This window comes from Corythoichthys intestinalis, chromosome 1 (genome assembly GCF_030265065.1).
Source record: "Corythoichthys intestinalis isolate RoL2023-P3 chromosome 1, ASM3026506v1, whole genome shotgun sequence".
Classification (NCBI taxonomy): Eukaryota; Metazoa; Chordata; class Actinopteri; order Syngnathiformes; family Syngnathidae; genus Corythoichthys; species Corythoichthys intestinalis.
Window position 1 is genome coordinate 39,868,915 of NC_080395.1, and position 26,745 is coordinate 39,895,659.

General features: G+C 39.4%; 1 protein-coding gene across 2 annotated transcripts in view; it reads left to right on the forward strand.

Moving 5' to 3' along the window:
- Nucleotides 1-26,745, forward strand: part of spon1a (spondin 1a) — a 109,966-nt gene that overhangs the window by 26,917 nt on the left and 56,304 nt on the right. For both annotated transcript variants that reach the window (XM_057840026.1, XM_057840027.1), the window contains exons 4-6: nucleotides 7,574-7,647; nucleotides 8,015-8,137; nucleotides 14,816-14,964. In XM_057840026.1, the coding sequence (XP_057696009.1) occupies nucleotides 7,574-7,647; nucleotides 8,015-8,137; nucleotides 14,816-14,964 (346 nt within the window). The remainder of the gene's footprint in view (nucleotides 1-7,573; nucleotides 7,648-8,014; nucleotides 8,138-14,815; nucleotides 14,965-26,745) is intronic.

A 26,745-nucleotide genomic window follows, 5' to 3' on the forward strand; every position in this document is an offset into this window, starting at 1 on the left:
AAAAAAAAAGTGTTTTTGGACAGAAGGACAGTTTTTATTTTCGCTGCTCCCAGTATCACCTCCAGTTTGCAATGATGTGGGGTTATATTGCACTGAGCATGCTAACAGTGCCCACTGGTTTACTGATATAACACTGACAAAGCGGGGCGATTGTTGGCAATATTCGCCACGTTTTCGCTGAAAAACAACCAAGCGGCTTATCAATGAGATTGGGGTCTAATGTCTTTAAGTGGCGTCTTAATTGATTTGGCTTCTGGCTGTCCGCTATAATCATTTTTAGAGACAGTAAACAGTGGTCTTTCCTTGTCTACCACTGTATTAAATGTCAAAGGCAAACGGCCCGAAAAAAGCGCATTCGGCGGCCGAGGGAGAACCGTAGGTGAGGGCGGTCGTCGTGACGATCCCAAGCCGAAAATGGCACTTCTCGGGCGGGCACGTGAGAACCGGAGAAGACAGCGGGTCGCTGCGTGAGTCTGGCAGGTGTAGGCGCACTATCCTATTACCCTCACTATCCACTCGCGGGGGCCTGTCCTATTCCCGTCACTATCCGTTCGCAGGGGCCTGCGCTTGTCAGTGATGTTCCTTATTCTCGCGATATGAATATACAACTTTAGCATTTGTTAATAATACGCTCTGTGTGTAGTATCATCCATCGATTTTCCTTTTTAAATGAGCACTTTTTAGCGAACGCAAGAAGTAACAACGGGAACATTTTTAAACAGGCATTTCACGGGAGAGCATTTCGACTCTTCGGCCAATCACGGGAGACCATTTCGACTCTTCGGCCAATCATATAGCGAGAGCAAGTGGATAGTGAGGGGAGGAGGATAGTGAACCTACACCTGAAAACGGCGCACAGCTCTCCAGCTTTTCATGAGTCTCTTCCGTGTGCTCTTGCTTACTTCAAAAATACTGCGCGCACTTTGAAAATCAGAGCGCCACTGCCACCCACTGAGTGGATGTGCAAGTACACTTTATTCTAGTACGGCAAAAAAAAAAAAAAAAAAAAAAACTGTTCCCCGAGGTCACACGCGCCACCCCTGGCGTCGCTCTGCCCCCCCTGGGGGGGCGCGCCCCACTATTTGAGAAGTACTGATCTAAACAAAGACAAAAAAAAAAAAAAAAAAACATCGGGAGTGAGACCTCGCCTTGATCCAGCGAACGTGGATTTGTACTTAGGGCAAGAGCATCTTTCGCAATTAGCGATCTTTGATGCTATCCCCTTTTCACCTTCATTCCAGCGAATCAAGCTTGTTTTCTCACTCTGCGGCTGTAACACTCAACGAAGTTGCTCTCCCAGCTAAGCCTAGGCTAACATTCGTCTTTGTAAGCTTTTAGTTAGTTTGTATATTGAATTTGAAAGGAAAATGTGTGTTTTGTTTTTGGCAAACTTTTCATGGTGCTAATCTGTTGAGGCTACTCACACATGGAAAAATACAATTGTGCAATGTTTTAAATGTATTCATTTTGTATATTCCACTTACCATGATTTGAGAGCACAATAAATTGAAGAACAGTACGCCTTACGTTTGGAGTATTTGTTTTTGGGTTCACTGGCTGTCTAGCCGATAGCGTCACTTTCACACACTGCAACAAACGGGAGGGGGTGAGCGCTGCCGCGCCAAGCCACTTCGCGGGTGGTTAGAACCCTCCCAGTTCAAATGGATTGGACGTCTACAAGTGATAAACTCACTTCAATTCACAGCAGAAGCTTGTTTTTCTGTTTGTTAGTTGTTTGTACAATATCCTAGAATGATTTCCTGACCAATGTATCGATCATTGTATCGCCATATCGTCAGACCATCGTTATCGTGACCTTTGTATTGCAAATCGTATCGTATCGTGAGGTAACAAGAGGTTCCCACTCCTACTTGTCAGGATTTATTTCTATGTACAGTGGTACCTTAAGATAACAAAATTTATTCATTTCTGCGTGGCTTTCGCATCAAGATTTTTTTTTGTATAATGAATCGTGTTTTACATGTAAATCACCCGATTCGTTCCAAGCTCTACTAAAACGCCACCTTACATTTTATAATAGACAGGTTTCCTGAGTGAAACATGGGCGGCGCCATCTTTGACATTTTCTGCTACGGACTTCCGGTTTAGACAGAACAACATGAAGTGAGGTTGAAGTAAGCAGTGTGTAGACAAAGTTAAAATTGCAAAATCAAACCAGAGTAATCCATGGAATGACCAAAAATGCATTCAGCACGACGTAGATGAAGCTCCAGCACTTTCTGTGATGTGCGTTTGTTCTTATCACTTCGTTTATCGTTTGTGGACAAAATTGTAACAAGCTGTGCAGACTGCATTAACATGAGGTGTAGATTGATACGCCGGCCACTTGAGTGACCAAAATGAAGCAAAATTACAAATATTACAGTTGCTGACACATATTTTGTTGTTAAAAGGAAATACTACAAAGTATTGTTCATTTGTTTAGATTATTATGAGCTTATCACACATGTACATATAAAGACAAATACTATGTCATTCTTTTTTATTGCAGATATTGATCGCAATAAAACTTTTGGAGAACATGATTCCATTTCTTGTTTTATTCAAAATGATTGGTGCATGTGCATAACAGGTCAATAAATCACAAATTAAGAAATTATTAGAAAAACATTAACAAAGGTGGAGCATAAGTCGAGCCCTTCATCATCAAAGTAGAATGCACGTAGTCTCGATATATGTCCATCAACGTACAGTAAGTGTTGTTGTGAGGCACATCAAGTTGTCTTCCCTTGCCTAACAGCGTTTTCCACCTGTAAACAAACGGACAAAACTTGTAACACTTGCATTTATGCATTTAAGGTAAGAAGCCCATGTATGACTTGCAGTAGATGAATGTTTGTTTTCCATTTCCTTATCATTGTATAACTAGAATTAGCAAAGCTAATGATGTCTCAGCTGTGACGCAAAACACAGGATTGGAGTCAAATTGAACATAATTGTGCCATTGTACACGTACTGATTCGCAACAGAATAGCAGCAGATATCATGTGTTGCAGCCACAGCAGTACTGTAGTTGTAGTAAATAATATTAAATATCATCACAATTACAATCATCATCGTAATAACAATATCAAAGACAACAAGTCGTTTCATGAGATTTCAAAAGATTTTAGCTTTAGTATTTTTTGAGCATTGGACACATAAAAATGCAGAGAAAGGAAGATCTTTCTTAACACAGTGGCAACATGGCTACAGTGGGGCAAATAAGTATTTAGTCAACCACTAATTGTGCAAGTTCTCCCACTTGAAAATATTAGAGAGGCCTGTAATTGTCAACATGGGTAAACCTCAACCATGAGAGACAGAATGTGGAAAAAAAAAAAAAAAAAAACATAAAATCACATTGTTTGATTTTTAAAGAATTTATTTGCAAATCATGGTGGAAAATAAGTATTTGGTCAATACCAAAAGTTCATCTCAATACATTGTTATGTACCCTTTGTTGGCAATAACAGAGGCAAAACGTTTTCTGTAACTCTTTACAAGCTTTTCACACACTGTTGCTGGTATTTTGGCCCCTTCCTCCATGCAGATTTCCTCTAGAGCAGTGATGTTTTGGGGCTGTCATTGGGCAACACGGACTTTCAACTCCCTCCACAGATTTTCTATGGGGTTGAGATCTGGAGACTGGCTAGGCCACTCCAGGACCTTGAAATGCTTCTACGAAGCCACTCCTTTGTTGCGCGGGCTGTGTGTTTGGGATCATTGTCATGCTGAAAGACCCAGCCACGTCTCATCTTCAATGCCCTTGCTGATGGAAGGAGATTTTCACTCAAAATCTCTCGATACATGGCCCCATTCATTCTTTCCTTTACACAGATCAGTCGTCCTGGTCCCTTTGCAGAAAAACAGCCCCAAAGCATGATGTTTCCACCCCCATTCTTCACAGTGGGTATGGTGTTCTACGGATGCAATTCAGTATTCTTGCTCCTCCAAACACGAGAACCTGTGTTTCTACCAAAAAGTTCTATTTTGGTTTCATCCGACTATAACACATTCTCCCAATCCTCTTCTAGATCATCCAAATACTCTCTAGCGAACCGCAGACGGGCCTGGACGTGTACTGGCTTCAGCAGGGGGACACGACTGGCAGTGCAGGATTTGAGTCCCTGGCGGCGCATTGTGTTACTGATAGTAGCCTCTGTTACTGTGGTCCCAGCTCTTTGTAGGTCATTCACTAGGTCCCTCCGTGTGGTTGGTGGATTTTTGCTCACCGTTCTTGTTGTCATTTTGACGCCACGGGGTGAGATCTTGCATGGAGCCCCAGATCGAGGGAGATTATCAGTGGTCTTGTATGTCTTCCATTTTTTAATAATTGCTCCCACATTTGATTCTTTACACCAAGCGTTTTACCTATTGCAGATTCTGTCTTCCCAACCTGGTGCAGGTCTACAATTTTGTCTCTGATGTCCTTCGACAGCTCTTTGGTCTTGTCCATAGTGGAGTTTGAAGTGTGACTGACTGAGGTTGAGGACAAGTGTCTTTTATACCGATAATGAGTTAAAACAGGTGCCATTAATACAGGTAACGAGTTGAGCCTCGTTAGACCTCGTTAGAAGAAGTTAGACCTCTTTGACAGCCAGAAATCTTGCTTGTTTGTAGGTGACCAAATACTTACAGGCATGAAAATCTCTCACCTTTCGGCGAAATTCGCCGTTTTGAACTCAAAAAGGGCGACCTACGTGAATTGCGTAGATCCGAGGAGAAATTCTTTTTGGGAGGAGGGGGGGGGGGTCGGGAGGTTTTATTTAATTATTATTATTATCATCATCATGTGATTAACTTAGTACGTAAACTGAGCACTTAAGAAATCGGTTCTTTAAAAAAGACAGCAAATCCTTCTAGATGCTTCGCTGACGAGAACCAATCATCGGCCTAAGCTGCGTTCCATTATTCCAAACGCGCGCACTCCATACGTGTACATGGAGTGTTCAGAGAACCTTTGGTTGCATTGCAAAGCTGCGAAAACAAAAAGCAGGCCTTATCCACACCGAGGCAGACCAGAGCGCAGCATACACACTTGCCTGTATTTGCCAGCAGATTGAATTTGGTGAGTAATGGTTTCAATCGTTTTCAAATTTTGCGATATAAAAAAGTTACTGCCATTCGTTGCAGCTTGCGTTGAACACTGCCATAGCTAGCCAAATCTCCCATGAAAAAAAATAGCTCCCGTTAAAATGGCGTCAAGCTTGTGTATTTAGCGGTAATATAAACGAAGAAACACACTGTTGAGTCAAATTAAGCGGCATGCTCTCGGATGGAGGGGGGCGCCTCGTATCGCTCCCGTCGTTCGCCTGAGACGCGTTATTTTCGGCTGGGACTTGAGCTGACGGCCGGTGTCGGCACAACACCGGCCCGACGAGTGGTAGGAATGACTCTTGCTTCCTAAAGCTTTTCAGAAAAACAGGGATCCCTCGTTTTTCGCGGTTATTGGGGACCAGAACCCGCCGCAATAAGTGAAAACCGCGAAGTAGCGCCCCCCACCCATTTTTTTGTGCGTGTTCAATGTATTTATTCAGATTTTACATTGGAAAAAAGATACATATATATAAGACGTTTTTTCACTTTTTTCACCAAAGTATCATTTATAAATGGTTTTCAAGCACTTCAAAATGTAAGAATTATGATAAGTTTTAAACATGTTACTGCCCCACCGAATTATTTTTAAACAAGAATAAAGTAGTAAGAAAATGCTTGGCTTTATTAAATGCTTCATAGTGAGTCTACTCAAACCCTCTCAGGCTTTGTTAAACGGTGATTGACACATGTGCAAAGTTTTTCTTTTTATATATATATTTTTTGTTTGAAGCAACTTATTTGATTGAATAATAAAGACACAAATGTCCTGGCCAAAATGTGGCCCAAACACAAAACAACATTACTTCAATGGAAAAATTTGTTTCATTCAAGAAAAATAGTTTTCAAATGCTTTTTTGTCTCAAATGTAGTTTTGCAATCAAAAACAATTTTTTAATTGAAGTGACTTTTTTGGGATTAAAAGTATATACTGTATTTTGATTGAAGCAACTTTGTTTTTGATAGAAGTAGCTTTGTTTTTTGATTGAATAATAAAAGCACAAATCTACCTCCATCATTATTGAGAGAGAAATTAAGAAAGCTTTAAAACTAAAAGCCACCGGGGAGTCTGTTTTTTTTTTTTTTTTTTTTTTTTAATATTTATATTTCATTACATCGACATGCCTCGTAGGGAAAGGAGATTGAGGGATAAAAAAAGGAGTTGGATGAGGCTGCTAAAGGCAGTGGATACCTCATCAGCTGGGTGAATAGCAGACCTAGTAAGAACAAGTTTGCAAGGATAGTCGGGTATTAAATACAATTATAAACACAATTACAATGTTATTTTTCAATAAGATTTTATGTCATTGCTTTATTAATCATTAGGTGCTAGAGTTAAGTATGGATAATAATGAAATAATAGTTTTGAGAAAACTGTGCTGTTGGTGGCTCAGTGACCATCTGATGTGGTTTGTTCTCACATGAACAAGTTGAGGAAGGAAGTTTTGATGCAGAGCTTGAAGGAAGAAAAGAGGCAGACTGACTGAGTCACAGCCAGAAAGTGTTGATGACAGTTTTGATTTCTATTCACTGTTGCCCCCTCCCAATTAAAGTATGTCACAGTCGCAGCCAATTATTATCTAAAGCTGGTTAAAATTGAAGTTATGTTGTTTTAAGGTGTATTAAATACTTGTTCATGTGCCCCTTTTGATCTACGAGCACCCGCCCCTCCAACAGTGTCTGCACGGCCCTGCTGAAACACAGTGTGGGTCGACAGAGCTCAATATTTTGTTGGGGTGTACAGTGTACTGGAACATATCTCCTCCACACCCTTTCACCTTTTTAACCCCTGACCCATTTTCATGCCTGTACTTATTTTCCACTCTAATTTGGAAATACATTCTTTAAAAATCAAACAATGTACAATTTCTGTATTTTTTTTTCATTCTGTCTCTCATGGTTGAGGTTTACCCATGTTGACAATTACAGACCTCTCTAATCTTTTCAAGTAGGATAACTTGCACAATTGGTGGTTGCCTAAATACATATTTGTCCCACTGTACATAAAAACTCGGTAAATAGGTGCGCAGGATCATTGTGCTGCGCATGATGGTAAAGATTTTGACCAATAGGGCAGCAGGATCGTATGGTGTGACTTTTAAAATTTACTGCGAGTAGGAATGATGTATTACAGTTCATATTATCTTTCGTATGCTGAATAATTCTTCGTAATATTAATTGGAAAAATCTTCACACATCTTTTAATAAAATTAATTTTTCGTGTACTGAATCTTTTGTATCTCCCTTTATTACAGTATATCCATGAGGCATTCTATCCACTTTTACTTTGCACTTTTAAGTCTGAATTAATCTTCCTCCAATTTTAATTTTCCTTAATTCTCAAATAAATACTTCTTCATTCGAAACATATCCCTAACCACCGTATGCAATTTCATTTTACATCCTGAGTGTAAATTTGTACTTGGAGAAGCCTATAGCAAACTTACTTTCCCAATCTCTTGTTGTGCTTGTGTAGGGCAAGCATTGTGCAGAAGAAGATCATCTATTTCCAGGATGAAGGCCCTCTCACTAAGAAAATGTGTGAGAAAGGTAGGATTCCCTGCCAGCTCCTGGATGCTTCCATCCATTCACTTTGGTACCACACTGAACTATGCTTCATTTTTTTGTTTTAATGATGTTAAACTCAGCTGCTGGACTTTACCATGAACGACTGTAATTAGGATTGCCCCCCTGAAAATTGTGACATTGGATGCTACATTAAAAAAAAAAAAAAAAAAACGTACACCTTTTCTCATACCCATCTTTTCCATTCCTATGGCTGCCCACTTATACTCAAATTACCAATCTCCTGTATAATGGGTGCCTTACTCAACACCTCATATAAAAGTCTCTCTGAGTGCCTGTGCCTGTCAATCTCTCTCACTAATGGTTACCCGAATCCCCCATTTATGTGCAGAATCTCTGTATGGTGATGCCACAAATCAACCCCTGCTTGACTGCTGTGCCTGTGGAACAGCAAAGTACAGAGTCACCTTCTATGGGAACTGGTCAGAGAAGATTCACCCTAAAGACTACCCACGTAAGCGAGAACGAATCTGCTCTATTTCATGTCGCTGGTTTTATCATACTTTTCATCTTGATCATGAGTCTGCTCTGAAACTGCAGTCTTGACATTCTGTGAGATGATGTGTGTGCACGTAACCTTGTGCTTCGCTATCTGGATGTGAATGTATTCAGGGATTACTGTGCCTCCCTCTTGTTAAAATTCCTACCAAGCGGATCAATATACTCATGAGAGTTGAGGAAGATAAAACCTTAAAATCGAAGGGGAGCCCTAATTCACTATCTAACAGCAAGATGGGTTGGTTTGGAACAAAGTCTCACAATTAATTTATATATTAGGCACACCCATTTTAATGGGTAAAATGTGAACAGGCAGTAAATTGTGATTAGCCTAATGCATTGATACAGCAGAAAGTAACTGCTTTCCTTCCCTGGCCTGAAGATGTACAACCTTTTCAAAAAGACATTTTTTGGTGCTCTGCTGTGGGTTGTTTTTTATTTAAACATTTTAATTTATTGTATCATCTGCTGTTTTTTCTTTACACATTACCATTAATCTGCTTTTATATACTAGTAGGCTGTTTTTTTATACTAAACAGTAGAGGCGTGCAAAATTTCCGGTTCTTCGATTATTCGCGTTTTGGCCGTGGAAGATTCGAGAACGATTCACAAATATCCAAATTCCGATTATTGAATTATACCAGGTAAAACGGACGTAAAACACAGATAGCGCGGTCTTTGGGACGCAATGAGGAACGGACCGAGAGTAAATATCATGTTCAACTCATGCTGCTAAATTAAAAAAAAAAAAAAAAATCATACCTGACTGCGGCTGACAGCCGCTACAAACAACGCCCAGTTGCTAGTTGCTACAAACATACGGCTACAGTAGATATCATACATATGTAGAACTAGATTCAAAATGACTGACGACTGCGATGTTAGAACATGTATTATTGAACCGAGATGCGAAATGACAGACTTTCCGGCGTTAGTAAACAGCCGCCATCTTAAAGCAGTACTAAAGCAGTGACTTCTCTAGAAAGCTCTGTTGTAGTGAACCTAATTAACTTTTTATCTAAAATACTCCTAAATCGGCAGAATCTTGTCTTGAATCTATCTTTAAATGATGAAATAGTTTTAAAACTTTGACAAAAGTAGACAGAAGGGAAATTATGGAATAACGGGAGCAATTTTAACAACTGTAACAGTTGATTCACAACATTAAATTAATTGAATGTAGTTTAAAGCTGCTGATACAGAATGGGGACTGGAGTATTTTATTTACTGTTATTTTTGTATATTTGTTTACTGTTATATGCTAACTTGATACTGAAATAGTAGTTTGGTTTAGCCTGAGAGGATTTTTGAACAATTTTGGAACTAATGACAAAACATTACCAAAAAAAAAAAAAAAAAAAAGGAGGGTGGGTGCATCAATAATCGTTTTGTAATCGAATCGGAGCCTCTGAATCATAATCGTAATCGAATCGTTAGGTGCCCAAAGATTCCCAGCTCTACTAAACAGCCTTTACTTATACCACACAAACGACTGAGAATCATTATGAGTTGGTACAATGATATTTTGTTAGTCTGCTGCATCATTTTTTTCCATTGTCATTTTTGGGGTGTCTTTGATTTTCTCACCCTATAGGGTGATAATTTTCATTTCTAACAAATATTGTGTCATCATTTTGTTACTAATGCGTCACCTACTTATTATCAGGAAAGATTCAAGATCATTTTTCACTCCTCCACCCCCGTTTGGATCTGATGTGCTTTCGAAGTGCTCGTCTAATTGTTTGAGCCATGTTATATTTTAATGGTATAAGTATAAAATGAATAATGATGCTGGTTTGAGCTCTACAAATTACTCAAGGGCCACCTGTGAAAGCCCCGTTAATGGCACCATACAGTAATTTCAAGCAGATTGATAACGAGAGCTATCTGTCATCTTGGCTTTCAAGTGTGTGATGCACTAAGGATGCAAATTTGTGGCAAGCCTGATAAAATATGAATCTGTTAATTAAAGTAAAGTTAAAGTTGACTACATAACTTACCACCTTATATGTATGTCAATCCACTTTATTTATATGTACAAATGAATTTGAATGGGTTAAATAGGGCAACACTGTTAAGTGCTTGGAGCTGGGGCTACATGAAGGCCTCCTATTAACCCAAAAATCACAGAAGTACCAGTTTGGCATTGGTTTAATTGAAAAAAACACCACTGGACATGCCATGAGTGTCAGAAGTGAAGTGAATTAAAACCCAAGGAGGTGGATGCTCTCATAGGGCAGGGGGCATCTTGAATTCATTAATGTATTCCAGGAAGAAATTAGTCATCCATTTTCAATACTGCTTAGTCTGTAAAGGCACACTGCCAACCTAACTTACTATGAAGCAAGTGGCAAACAATGAACAATTTTTTACACACAACAAAATTGAACAATTGCAGCAGTCCAATTTTAAGATTTCATCAATATAAGTTTATTCTGTTGGGAGTCTTAGCAAAGCTGACAGACAACCATACATTTTGAAATTCACAACTTCACTGGGTAAGAACTGAGCACACGCTGCCTGCACATAAGTCAGACTCATGAACCGCTACATATTAAGTCCGGGGTGGCTGGCCAGCGGAAGAGGACCCAATTGCAATGAAACAGAAGGCGAAAAAGGAAACTGGTGGTAACTTAAAATATATTAATTTAACATAAACTCATTCCCCAAACGCAGCCTACTTCAAGAAAAACAAACAAAAAGTTACAAATAAAAAACATGGACTAAAGAAATTTAGGCTAGATTCATACCGGAGGTCTTAATGCACGAATCCGATTTTTTCCTGTTTTTCCGACTTGAGTGAAGGATTAACTTGACGGTCTGAACGGGAAAAGTCGCTTAAATGTGGACCATTCCGAATCCCATCTAGGTCACTTTCATATGTGGTTGAAGTCCGTTCTGGGACATATTTTTCCAGATTGTGGCTGAAGTCTGAACTGTCCAGTCCCCTGAATTGGAATTCATGCAGCAATATGTCAGCAAAGAGTGAGAGAGACAGGGGCTACAGTAGCGGTGCAGCTGTGCATTAGCGTTCGCGCCTAGCTTGAACGAGGCTTTTAGAGAAGAGGTGGGCTTGACAACAGTCATAAAAAATGAGATGGGGGAAGGGGATAAGCCTGAGAGCGCTCGGTTTTCTTTCAGTGCGCCAAATGAGCAATATTTCAAGATTGCTTACACGGCCAAGAATCGGGGCAAACTGTCCGCATGGGTGTGCGTCATGCAAGCACAGTGCGTGCATGCTATCAATCCATATAAACTTTGAACATAAGACTTAACGGTGATTATTTGTGCCCCCGTTTTGGAAATCAAAATATGATCACCCTAGGATGACGTTGAGCCAGCATTTGTTATGATGCTCCTGCTCATGCGGGTCAGTTTGCTCAGCACATCTCGGACTGTGAATTAGTCCGCATATGTGGTACTTGAACTGGTGCAATGGACAAAGGCAGTCTAAAAGGGCACGCCAAAAAAACAGATATGACAAAAAATAGGAATTGTTCATTAAGACCTGCAGTATGAACCAAGCCTTACTTAGAGTATTTAAACACGACGGGTTGAGCACAGTGACGCACCCTCAACATGGATGACAAACCGACAAGTAGTGATGTTTTATTCAACGAGGAGCTCCGAACCACAACTCAAGACTCAGAAGGACTTTTTTTCTGGAGCACTGCACCGGAGGTTGCCTCAAATCCCGTGACCAATAACGTATGACCCACTGTAGTGCTTTATTACGACTGAATCAGGAAGTGTGTTGGCCCAATGGGCGGTGCTTTGAAAGATTGGTGGGTACCAGATGAGTTCATAATGGATAAAACCGCGTGAAGCGATGATCATGCTTTCGGATTGATTTGAATAGCATTCTTACTACTTTCGATGGTTGCTTTTTTTTGCTCTGGAACCAGGAAAAAAGATTTTGAAATGCTGCCGCCGGACAAGTTCATTTCTATTTCATCCCTGCTGACCGCCAGAGGCGGTGCTGTAAGCACTGAATGAACCCTTCGCGCATGCGCAGTGCGAGTAAAAATACCAACATTGTCACCTGTGACCCCAGGTTGACCCCCTGCAAAGGTATAACTTCCGATGTCAACCTAAATGCCGTCCCTACAGAACCTTCTCGCGTGGTCACGAGGATTCTGAGTGACTGAATGCTCTGGCAGTCATTCGGGATTCATAGAACTGTACTTACCTACGTAACTTTCGTTGTTTCAAATGTAACTTGTTCATACACCAAATCCATTTACACTGCATTTGACCTTTTAGGGAACTTCCATTAAATACACCTAAAAGAGGAAAGAGGCTGGTAATGAGTGTAATGACATGGCAAAAGCTACATCAGGTGGAGCCATTTTTTACAGAACTTAGCACTCATAAGTACCCTTATTTGACAGATGGTGGCTTTGTTAAAAAAAAAAAAAAGAATGGATGAAGAAACGCAGCCTTTGCTAAGATGGCCATAATTGCATTTACAAAAAAACAGATGACAGCTGCGAGGTGAGTGGGCAGGTAGCCTTGATTCTTGCAGTGACTGTTGTGCTCAATTTGAATGCATTAAAAACGGCCCTTTTCGCAAGACATCAGTAAAATGTCTGGGCAAATGATGATATACATCTATTAATTTAACTGAGTGATGTCATGACCAAACGAAGCCGCGTAGAAAAATTGACTCCAATGACCGTACTGACTACTGAGGTAAAGAATCCATGATTCATTACTTCTGATCCTAAAATGTAGACCAATTGAGAGGGCAGAATATATTTGATCTTTCGTGAAATACCCCAACTAACTTGTTTTGATAAATAAAACCACACTGCAGATACTAATATATAACTAAATTAAATATGATCAGTGAACCAAATTTTTATCAACCTGTTGTGAACACTAATTTGTAATAGGTAAGTAGTAATTTAGGGCTGGAAAACATGCCTAACTTGATGTATCTCAGTTAAGTCAAATTAGAAGAAATACTTTTTTGTACCAATTTTTCTTTGGACGTTCTTTCAGACATTCGCAGATCTGCCTCATCTATCTCACGCTTTTCCTACACTAATACTTTTGCGCACACGTCGATGGTGAGCTCTCTTCAACATCTTCACTTACTTTACTTACTTCACATCGATTTGGTAAGTAAATATTTTGCTGTCGCGTCGCCTTGTATAAGGGAATGTGACTGTTTATAAAAGAGTAAAACATATTGTAGCGACTGTTATTTACCCGTTCCGCTGCAATGCATGATGGGTAGTTGCGGAAACCACGACTGAGAGTCGTGGTTACGTGGTTATGTCGTGTGTTCTGTTCAATAATGTGCGCTATTTCTTAGGGGTCGTGCAGTGTATGTTGCACAACTACAGCAAGTGTTAAAAACATAAGTCAGTCTCTGTTACTCTCCACGTCGCTTGCCACAATATTAACTTACCAAATCGATGTGATGTCCATAAAAGTGTTGAAGAGAGCTCTGTATATACTACTGATTGTTCATTTCACATCAAGCATTAACAAATCATTCGGCAGCGTGTCAAGAGCCAATGTCTCTTGTGTCTTAAATGCGTTGTTGAGAATTTTATGTTTAATTCCACTGAGTTAATCCATTGAGTGTTCTCCATTTATTTTGGGGTTAGGGTCATTACTCTTTGAAAATTTGTTTTTAAATTAAAATTAGCATGTACTGTTATATTGTAGAACTGTTTCAGGTAAAAAAATGTAGTTCACCTGTATATGATGAACGAGCAGCACTAAAGCTAACGAAGGTATCACTTCAGTACTGAAAACTCAAAATAAATAAGTCACTGTAATCTAATTAATTCAAGTTAATTTGAATACTGCAAACTCAAAATAAACAATTAACTATAATCCAATTATTAAGGTTAATATTAGTCCTTAAAACTTGTAATAATTAAGTAAATTTCATCTAAATAATGGAAGTCAACATAAATGACACTTTCTTAGGCAGCAAGTATGCGTTTTTTTTTTTAAAGAAAAGTCAAATTTTGATATTTTACAGTGCATTTTACAAAAATAAATGTTCCTTGCTTGTAATCATTTTATTTGTGTTGCTTGGTCCAAACTAAATGAAAAAGCGCCACTAAAAAGGTAAGAGTTTAAAGATTAAAATTAGAGACTATATTCAAAATTTCTGATTTTACGTCCTAGTCTTGCAGAAAATATTTATGTTAAATGTCATTTCTTTGAATTTCGGGTCAGACTAAGTCTATGAAATAAGGAGGAAAATGTACATATATATCTATCTGTCCGTCCGTCCAAATATTTATGTATACATGTATATAAAAGCATTAGTACAACAGTAAAGAAAAGTGGAGAATAGAATTTCACTTGTGACCACAAACCCAATCTTTTGGGGAAACAGAAGTAATTTTATTTGTCCTTGCAACGAAACAAATTAGGAAATACCAGTTAAAACCTGGCAACAAAATATGTGTTACATGGTGTAATTGGTCAGTTGGAAAGGCCGGACTACTTACATATGCTGACTGGTTGACTACTATCATCTAGAATTGTAGAACCACAAAAACACTCGATCTCATCTGTTGAGCTTTGTCCTGATATGCATGAAGAATCAGCAGTTGACAGTGTCCCAATGTGTTGCATGTGTATTCAACTAAGACTGTCTTAACAGGTCGTGCCAATCACTGGTCAGCCATAATTGGCGCATCCCACTCAAGGAACTACATGCTGTGGGAATACGGAGGATTGGCCAGTGATGGGGTCAGACAAGTAGCTGAGCTAGGATCACCAGTTAAAATGGAGGAGGAGATCAGACAAAAGGTAAGTTTTGTTGTTGTTTTTACCACCAAACGAAAGTATTGAAATGGCTACCTATTAAATCAAATCAAATCAAATTTCTATAGCCCTTTACAAAAAAACCAAAAGGTCCACAAAGTGCTTTACAACAACAATATACGTAGTTCATGATAAAGAAAAGGCAGGAAAGTACTATTCAATGACATTGAGAAAAAAGACGAAAACAAAAACAACGCATCGCAAATAAAGTCAAAACAGCAAATAAAACAATAAAACAGATAAAATCCAAAGCATTTAAACCCTTAAGAAATAAACCAGGCTACCCTAGATTGGATAAATGGCGTGTCTTAATACAAGTGATAAGGAAAAGCCCTAACAGCTTCCATTCTAATGTTAATAGTGGTAGTCCTAAATAATAATAAATAAGATACTGTACTTACCAGCAGTGCAGACAGATGTTACTGTTACGTGACTTATTAAAAAAAAAAAAAAAAAAAACGACTGGAGACAAAAGCCCCATTCAAACTTATATCCTGCTAAATTGCCGTGTGATTTACCTGCATCATGCCCTTTAAACATTGGGTTGTGTACTGGGAATTACCCATGTTGAACACTTTCAGACTTGTTCCTTGTTGGCGACTCGGCACTGTCTGTGCACGGAGGGCGGGGATCGGGATTTTATAACATGGACACTACATCATTTTTTTGTCGGCATCAGCAACAAAATAAACCGCACATTTCCAAACATGGATGCTGGAATGTCTCTTTCTTGACTCTAAGCAATTTAGTTTCTTTATGTTTTCAGTTTAGTTTTGCCATCTTTGTAGTTTGCATGTTGATAGTTGCAATGTTTGTTTAGGGCAGTGCTTCTCAATTATTTTCTGTTACGCCCCCCCAAGGAAGACGTAAATGTTTCCCGCCCCCCCAAACTCTCTGTATAGTATCATTTGTCTATAAAATTACTATTATAAATACGCATCTGCCTAACATTGCGTCCTTTTTTTCTAATAAAGAAAAAGAGTAACATAGATCAACTTATAATAAAGTATAACTTTATTAACATTGTTTTGTCTGTAACAGAGAAGACTTGACGTGCATCAATTTGCTGGAATTAAAAAAAAAAGTCACATCCAAACTAAAAATACACTCAAGGTACATTTTTGACCATTTAATACAGAAAAATAAAATGTAATAAAATCAGTAAATAATAACAAATTCAAATTGATTAGAAACATTCACTCATGAGGACAATATGCCAAAAAATTTGACCGAAAAAACAAAACTGAATAAAAGAAAAAAAAATGTGTCCTTGGACAGAAGGACAGTTTTTATTTTTGCTGCTCACAGTATTACCTCCTTTGCAATGGTGTGGAGTTATTTTACAATGAGCATGCTAACAATGCTCACTGGTTTACTGATACAACACTGACAAAGCAGGATGATTGTTGGCAATATTCGGCACGTTTTCGCTGAAAAACAATCAAGCGGCTTTTCAATGAGATTGGAGTCTAATGTCTTTAAGTGGCGTCTTAATTGATTTGGCTTCTGGCTGTCTGCTATAATTATTTTTAGACACAGTAAACAGTGGTCTTTCCTCATCACCCACTGTATTAAAAGTCAAAGCTAAAAGGCAAATGGCACGAAAAAAGTGCATTCTCAGCGGCCGAGGTAGAACCGTAGCTGAGGGCGGTCGTCGTGACGATCCCAAGCCGAAAATGGCACTTCTCGGGCGGCGAAGTGAGAACCGGACAAGACAGTGGATCGCTGCGCGAGTGAGTCCGGTCGGAAAACGGCTTTCGAAAACAGCGGCGGCGCATTGCTCCTCATATCTGTTTTCTGTGTGCTGAGTGCTCTTCCTTAGTTAAAAAATACTGCGCGCACTCTGAAAATGAGAGCGCCACTGCCACACAGTGAGTGTATGTGCAAGTACACTTTATTCCAGTACGGCAAAAAAAAAAAGAAGCATGTTCCCCGAGGTCACATGCGCCCCCCCTGGCATCGCTCTGCGCCTCCCTGAGGGGGCGCGCCCCACTATTTGAGAAGTACTGGTTTAGGGAAATGACGATTGGCCGCCATGATATTTACGTCATCAGCCTTCGTGCTGTGACCCGGGGATTAGCCGGCTGCTTTCATACATGCCCCATCTCGGTTTAGTCCCTGACATTATACTAGGACGCGACCCACTTTATCGATTCGTGTCATCTCCGTGTCAGTCGACCCGGGCTAAAATGGCGGATGAGACTCCGGTGTCGTAAAGTCGAAATCACGTAAGTCGGGTACGTCATAACTCGGGGACTACCTGTAATTGGTACCTGTTCATTCATCCAGAGTCAAATATGTTAGCTTAAATGCCACGTATGTTGGACATAAGAGAGTGCATGGCACACAACTACTTCATTCTAGTTCATCTTAAGGGGGTTTGACGTTGTTGGGGTCAGGGCTTTAAAGTCCTCACCCCAGGGCCGGCCCAGGCCGTTTGGGGGCCCTAAGCAAAATAATGCAAAGGAGCCCATATTTTTGGCCCACCATTTCGTCACAGTGTACTGTGAAACCTACATACATGCAATCCAACCCATACGTCCATATTTTGTATATTAATCAGATTTTGTTGCACTGCATACTTCAAACTTCTCACCCCAAATGATTGTCAGTATTTACAGTAGATAGCGCCAAACCATTTTCTAAAAGAGGAAAGAAAGACGTTAAGGAAGAACTTTTATTTTTTTAAGCTTGTAATCAAGTATCAAAACTCACAAAAGTCAAATAAAGCAAACTGTAGTAAACAAAATAGAATATAAATTAAACAACTGCCAGATTGCCCCCCCCCCTAGTGGTCAGGGGCCCTAAGCAGCGGCATAGTCTGCTTATAGGCTGGGCCGGCCCTGCCTCACCCCAATCATGCCTCAATAAACCTTGCTTTGTGCACCAAGAATAGAAAACAGAAATTTTTCAAACGGGTTACTGAATTTGAAGCAGACAATTCTATAATATTTCATGGCAAGATACAAAGTTTCGATTGAGGACAGACTGTCCAAGGCTCTCAATTACGTATTAATAAGGAACTGTGTATGTTTCAAATCTTCTGAAATGGACTGTTTCATATGCCAGGCACAGAAATGGCTAATGATTTGCTTGGTTCTTAAACTGCTGCAGTATTAAATAAGTGGTATGATGTTGTTCAGACTGGTTAGATTTTTTAAGTAGCTATAGTAAGCCATTCTTAACCTACTCCAATTGGCACCAACCCAAAGGATATTTAGGCAAATTCTTTGATTGATTGTTTTTGGTATATTCCAAAAAGTGTACTGTAGAATGCTTGCAAATCTTCCACTCATGGATGAAATGAATGACTGAACTCCGAAAACTTTGGATATAACAAGGGCTGGTAGATTTTTCCTGATGAGGCTCAAGGAGTACTTTCATGGTCGAGTTGAGCATGCATTTATATAGTAATTTCCAAGTCTTGTATTCTCTCCTTTCTTGGCCTCATGTCTTTTTATTATCTCTACAAATAGCACGTTATGTTCTTTCTCCTCTCCCTGCTCTGCGGCTGTCTCTCCCACCCAGTCCTAAAATAACTGGTGCTGGCAAAGCAGATGGTCCTGCAGAGGGCTTATTGTTGGCTAATATTGAAGACCTGAAGACACGGCCTGATAATGAGAGCACAGTATGAGCAATGGGATGTCTGCCACTGGAAACCTTTGGCTAGTCCTACTTTTTTTTGTCAAACTAATGAAAAAAAAAGTGGTTTAGCACAATTTTTAAGTGAGCATTGTGTTGTTAGTATTTGATAGTCTCTGGCCCATTTTATTGTACAAAATAAATTTCCTTCGTGGCTTATTGAGCTACTTGTGAATGTGGCGATAGTTCATTCTTGAGTTTTTAGAGTCATTCATATCCTGATTAGTTCGATACCAGTTAGTTATTTTCAAGGCCTGAAATTGCACATTCAACCATGTTAAATTGGTAATAAGGAATACTGGTAAGTGTTTGCAATGTTGCAGTGTTGTTACAATTTACAATAACAATAGGAAAAGTATCAAATAATCACTTTGACACAATTTGATATAAGGTGGGAGGAGGAAGGGGCTGCGCTGGCTCACAGAATGAATTGCGTTTTACACCATTACACCAAATAATTTTTTTTACAATCAGGGTAAAACCAGAATTAAACAAGAGCCAAACACATCTGAATCATTCAATATACAAAACCTAACAGTTACTACGTGTAATGAAGTTAATATTAGAATATACTGCAGAGAAAAAAGAAGAAAAATTACAAACATGTAAAAGCTTACCTTTCTGGTGAGGCGTTGTCCGAAAGCGATAGTGATACCAACAATAGGCCAATAGAAGAGTAGGTTCTTGGTTTGGCATTATGGGAAATATTCTAACCAATAGGGGCAGCAGACTCTTATGGTTCTTTCAAGTCCTCAGATTACCTGTCTTTATTTGTAATGGTTTATCGCCCCTTAGTGGTGTTTAAGTGTAACTAGTTAGATTCCAGCTCATTCTACAGATGTTATTACATGACTGCTCAGGCTCATAGCAAACACAGAGTGCTAAAAGAAGTGCTAACTTTGGCAGCCATTGCATCATTGCAGTTAATTTCATTTCAACTTGCTTTTTGTGCCTAGCTGGTAAGTTATATTTTTCTTTCGTTTTATACAGAATATATGAAAATTGTGTAGCACTTTATGGTGTGCATATTTCATTTGTTTACATTTATAATGCACGTTAAGCAAATGTCATGTATTGTGTCCATATGACAGAGCCTATGGAGCGATTTTGACTCGTCTGCTCAGATGAAAACTGGCAATTGTCTCAATATTTTACAGTCATCCAAGACACGGTTTTAGCTTGTTGTCGTTATGTCATTGTGATGGAAAAATGTTTGGGTGGGCGATGGTGGGGTCGGTGGCACATCCCTTCGTCCTTTCCTTGTGGGCTGGTTAATGGGGGCACGGATGGTCCGGGAGATTGCGTTGGGTCCCGGGATGATGACGGTGGCCCTCTTGCCTTAGCTGCGGCGGGAGGGGTGTGCCTTGGTCATCAGGCCCCCCACATGGTGTCTGTGGGTATATTATGATTAGCTAATGATAGCGGTAGCATAGACGTGTAATAATGTATTTTTTGTTGTTGTTTGTTCTTCTCTTCGCTTTCTTCTCTTCTGTCAGCATTCTTCCTTTCTGTCCCCCTATAACCCCTTCCTGTTCGCTGTTTTCTCCAAATAAATACAACATAATGAACATCCACAATGGGTGTATATCAAACTCCCACGTGATACATTCAATCTGATCAGACCATAAGGACAGTCAGATTCCTATTCTCCATGTCTAAGCATCTGAACAGGACAGGTTAAAAAAAAAAAAAAAAAAAAGGTTCATCAACACAACATTTTCGTTATCGTCATTGTTAACGAAAACAATCCTTGTTCTGAATTTTTCTCGTACTTATTGAAATCTACCCATGGATAAATAATAATCTGATGTATTAATGAATAGTTATTAAAATCAAGTTATTATTGTAATCTTCGGACTCTAATACGTATCCGATTATATTTTTACAATTAAACTGTAGTTATTCATTGATCGTGTAAACAGCACTGAACAATAAGCTGCAAGCATCCATATTCTGTTATTGGATATTTAGACAGAAAGAGAAGCGGATCATTTGCCTGTAAAATTCCCTATAAAGCTGCACTGGACTATAAGTCGCAGGGTGCAAAGTGGGGAGGAAAAGTAGCAGTTCATAGTTCGAAAATGACCATATTCGAGATTATGTCAGTTTTAGCCACTAAGCAACACTGCAAAAACTCATAAAACACATTCTTTCCATGTCCTCGGATGAAGCATTCAAAGGAGATTCTGATTCTAAGTGTGTACTGACACACAGAGAACGCCGATTGGTTTTGGTTTCAGGTGCACTGTCTCGGTTGGTGAGGTGGGGATTTCTGGGGGTATGGTGATGGTGAATTGAAATTCATAGCCATGCTCCACTCAAGCCATGGATCACGTTAATCAGCGTGTTCATTTGCACACATGCAAACAGTGCTGTTACACATACAGGCATACACATGCACACACACCTATGAATACACACAATACCAAAGGTATTTGTATCAATTAGAGAGAGCCCCAGATTTTCATACCTCAGAGGCTGTTTACTTACTTGTATATTTATTTTACAACCAAGTTTGCCATTTTTGCTGGGATGCAGTTGTTGGGCCATCCTATTCAATGGCCTTTACCTCTGCCATGAATCTAATACTTTAGCCTGTGGCCTGAATGTCTTTCACAATTAAATACAAATGAAACACGTGTGGTTTCCTGATCATAGATTTTACTCAAGCGTAGACAATTTTTCAAAGCACAACAATTCTATTTCCAGCAGTATGAGCTTGGCTCACTCATTTAAGACTCATACTGTAATCTAATGGCCTGGTAAGAAATATAAAATTGCTCTCAAACATTGCCTACCCATCACATTCTCTGCACTCCAGGTTAGCAATCATGCCTCTGTGTCACAATTCCCACTGAACATAGCAGACAATTGTGACTTCAATTTGATTCACAGCTGCTTTTCACCTGAGATGCTTTGCACATTTGAATTGATTCAGCGCATCCCATGGTCAATAATGTATGATCTCGAGGTAGAATGCATTCAGTTGCAATTCTACAGGTAATTTACATAGGGAGTTTTTTTTAATTGTTCCCTGCATACAAAAATCCATAAGCATGTATTATTGTTCAAAAGTTGTAATCAGAGGACTTGGCAGCAATGAAATTGGCTGGGTCCATCGCTGTCATAGCCTCTTTTATGTCTCAGACGATTTGTAAATGCACACAGTCATTACAGGAGCTTGCCGTGTCTCTAATGAGAAGTCTAATGAGACTCTCTCCAATGACTGGCCACCAGGGCCAAGACCTCATGTGGACTATGAAATCTTCCATTTCCTCTCGCAGCATGCATCATTTTTATCTTTTTTCCTCCCGTAATTGCAAAATAAAGACGTCACTTGATTCCTCCTGTAAGCTCTGTTCCACAGGTGGAACGCAAAACAGGAATGGCTTAGGCTGTGTTGGGGTCCGCGAACGCAGAAACAAGGTTGGACCTCACAACAGACAACGAACGATTGAGGGAAGCGTACAAGGGTTTATTGGATCGCAATCGCAGTAAAAAGCGGAATTAACAAAACGGGTTCGTGACAGAAGGTCGACGGGGATCAATTACAAACGCGAGGGTAAACCAAGATGGTAGGCAGAGAGCCAATAAAACAACTAAAATACACTCACGTACTTGCATAAGGTAGAGGCATACAAAACTAAAGCGAAAGACGACCAAAACCCACTGCTGGGGCGAAATTACCAAAATAGCAAGCTACTTGAATGACAAGGATGTCATATGGCGACCAGCGAGGAAATATCTCCGCGCCCTTCCAGTGGATTGCCTGCGTCTTTATACTATTGTTGATGAGCAGCAATTAGCTGCTGGTTCGATGTCGGGAACGCCCCCACAGCCGGCTCTGTAACAACACAAAATCTGACCAAGAGCAGAACGTGACAGGCTAAACCCAAAAACAAATTCATGTACCGTATTTATCGGACTACAAGTCGCACCTAAGTATAAGTCGCACCAGCCATAAAATGCCCAACGAAGAGAAAAAAAACATATCTAAGTCAGAGGTTGCGCTAGACATTTTCGTTGTCTGTCATTTTGACTGACAGGGTCATAAAAATCCGGTCATAATCTATTTTTACCCGTCACTTAAATTTTTAAAATGATAATGATGACATATTCAATAGTATTTAGTTTTCATTAATTTTTAATTAATATTGTAGCGCTTGCTTGGAGGCGAAAAATTAGACACGGAAGTCGTGGTATTTTTCTCCCTCTTTTTACTCTGCTTACCGCCAACACCAACAAAACAACAACTCCGCCCCCAAAGAAAAAGAGGCAACTATATAGACCCCAATCACCAACGTCACACAATGATCTTAATTGTGGTTGTCAGCCCAAAATCTTCTAAATATATATTAAATGCATCTTACCAGATATAAAATGACTACTACATAGAACTGTGGTGATCGTTTGGTGCCCAGATTTCTTGTCGAATTACAGCAGTCCATCTCGCTCTCCTCTTCGGGTCTCTCAGAATACGATAGAACTTCAAGTCTCTCCGTCTATCTTCTCTGTTACTGCAACCAACCGCCACACACGCCTTCACCATTTTGATTATTAATGTTAACGAGCAGAAAAACACGCCGTAATAGGAGGCATGTACGTAGCGGTAATGTGTAAACACAGCCGACACACAATATGGCGGCTCCAGTCAAGGGGGCGGATTGTGACGTCATGTGATTTGGGTCTATGCACAGGCGGCAATCTAGTCCACCAATTGAATGACGCGCTGGCACACCGGGTGCACCAATAAGAACCTCGCGTTGATGTGTCAATCACGGTGCCGCCGCCAGACCCCGGTGACGCTACAATATTCTGACAGAATAGCCAACGACGTCATGCATTAAGAGAGACAATAGCTAATTAATATGCTCACTCGCCACCCTGTGATCTGGGGTGTGAATTGCAACCTGTCAAAATGACGGACGGACTTCAGTTTTTTCCGTCACCGTTTTAAAAAACCGGTCAACGACGGAAAATATTCGGTTAACGCGACCCCTGATCTAAGTCGCACCGGAGTATAAGTTGCATTTTTGGGGGAAATTTACTTGATAAAATCCAACACATAGAACAGATATGTCATCTTGAAAGGCAATTTAATATAAAAATACAATAGAGAACAACATGCTGAATAAATGTACAGTGTACAGTGCATGAACAACAAAATGCGAATATATTGTCCTCACCAGGATGCTACGGCTCAGACCTGGTTATACAGCGAACTCCCAAATGACGATGCTGGACGTCCGTATAACTTGCTGAATCAATTTGGGCCTCGATACCAAAAAGGGTTCGCATCAACGTAAATAAATGATAATTAGGTGCTTTTACAGCAATGACATAAATGGTTAGCATACGTTCGCTAGCATTAGCACATCGTTCAAACAACCACACAACTGGCTCTAAGTGTCCGGTCGCGGGTGGAAAACACACAACAACAAAAGCAAAGATGATACACTCAGGCGTTACCTCTGTAGAGATATTTTAAAAGCATAAACAATGAACGTAGGTTTGCAGCAGTGTTTCTGTCTCACTAACTTGCCCACTCACTGACAGCTACGTAGCTGTCCGTCTTCTTCTGGCATTTGAGCGCTCTTCTTTACGTAAACAAGTGCGAGTGCGCCCCCACGTGGGCGTGAAAGCGCCACAAACTAAAAGCATGCATTTCAATATAAAAAACGTCAATAATACAATTGAACACTCATTGCCAAAGGCAGAATGCGAACTTAGCCATAGCTATTGAGAGTTATTCAGATAACTATAGCATAAAGAACATGCTAACAAGTTTACCAAACCATCAGTGTCACTCCAGAACACCAAAATAACATGTGAAATGATATCATAATGTGTTAATAATTTCACACATAAGTTACTCCTGAGTATAAGTCGCACCCCCAGCCAAAATATGAAAAAAAAACCGCGACTTATAGTCCGAAAAATACGGTAGAGCTGTAAGGAATTCTAAATTTGTTTTACTGAATACAAAATAAGAGTAATAGAAACAATTCATTCCAGTGTCAAACTCATTAAGCCGTTTTTTTGTTGTTGTTTGTTTATTTTTGACAGTGCTGGCAATGCTATGAGTATAACTCTGAAATCCGTAAAACCATATGAGAGAAAATAAATTATTCACATTAATACACTAACAGTATAAATAATTCAATAAATACTCAGCTTGATAAATGACATTGCAGATTGCAAACATTTGTTTGTTGAACATTATTAATATCAAACACAGTAAGTAAGCCAAAACAAAGCCCTGTATGATATAAAAACAATAAAACACTTAATTTGATACCAAGTTAGACCATTTGGTCTTTCTGTGGCATGGATTATATATCTGTAATTCCACTTCAAAATATAAATCATCAAACACAACCATATTGTAACATACAGCATTGACTGTAATACGTTCAGGTAGAAATGACAGTTTTACAGTGCCCGTGAGGTACATTTATAAGTAAAATGTTTTATTGTGATTGTCAAAATGTTTTTTTGATGGTGCTGTCTCACCCCCCTCAATAAATCTTCTTTTGGAAAGTCTTTGGACATACCAGTTTTTCATCAGACAAAATTGTTCTGCCATTTCAAGTTGTTGCCACTTCAAAGAACCTTCAGGTATTTTCGGATAAATGTGAAACTTGCCATTAGTCTTTCAAACCTCTGTGCTTTATTCACACCTCGAAAAGATGTGAGGAATTATTTTGCAGTTTATCAACCAGGAATAAACATAAAAGAGCTTCCTTTGGGTCCTTAACTGTCAGTGAGATGTTTATGTTTTGTTTGGACTTGTACACTGATGCTACTGTCTACTGTGGTTACACAAGAGCACTCCAATGTGTGTCCAGAGTATATTGTATTGCTTCTAGGTAAGGAAAGCAATCTAGGGGAAGCAGGAGTGACCCAAAATTATTTTTCCAGAATTGTTTTACAGTGATCCCTCGTTTTTTTTTTGCGAGACCAGAACCTGAACGATTAGTGAAAAACCGTGAAGTAGCGACCCCCCGAAAATGTGTGCTAATGTATTTATTCAGATTTAGCATTGAAAAGAGATACAAATAACATGTTTTTTCACTTTTTTCCCCCAAAGTATAATTAAAAAAAAAAAAAACATTTATGAAATGAAAATCTGTCATAGAACCAACAAATATTTGTACTTTGTAAATTTAACCAATAGAACGTATGACCTTTAACATAAAGTGTATTTAGTTTTATTAAGATCTACCAAGTATTTCCGAGATATGGGCATTTAGAATAGGGTCAACCACTTTGGAACACCCAGTATTTTAATAAATGGTTTTTAAGCACTTCAAATGTAATAATTATGATAAGTTTTAAACACGTTACTGTCCCACCGAATTATTTTTAAACAAATATAACGGATATAAAGTAAAAAAAAAAAAAAAATGTTTGGCTTTGTTAAATGCTCCATTGAGTGAGTTCCCTCAAATCCGCTCAAGCTACACACAATGAGTTGCCACAACAACTGTTTAACAAGTTAAACGATGATTGACACATGCGGCGCTTTGAAGTAACCTTCTCTTGCAAGATCAGACCTTAACCGTCTCTCAATGATCGTTAACTTCAAAAAGCAACTCTAGTGCACTGCCTGACCAACAAAGAGCAGGGAAAGGGAAGGAGGGAGGGTCAGACTACGCGATCGGCTCGGACAGCTCATCTCTATTTAGTTATTTATTTATGAATTGAAAATTACAGACTGAGGACTGAGGGCGTGAAGTTTGAATTGCGAAGTAGCGAGAGATTACTGTATATCCTCCATCAGTAGTAGAGTACAGATAGTCCCCGGGTTATGAACGAGTTCCATTCCTACGCTGGCGACGAATTTATGAATTAAACCTTTAAGTACCCATAAATCTCAAAATAACTATCCAAAAGTCCAAAAGTATTGGATTTTGTTTAAAAAAGGAGGATGGAAGCGTTGGGTCTGGCTGGACTGTCGCCTTGTATGACTGAGAAGCAGACATCGATAAAGGACAGCTGTGCTCTGGCTTTGCCCACATAGGGCTGTAAGTTGTTTCAGCTAATATATAATTCTGTATGCATTTGTAATTAAATTTAGAGCTACAGTTTGTGGCGTTATATGTGAGCGATTTGCTATGAGAA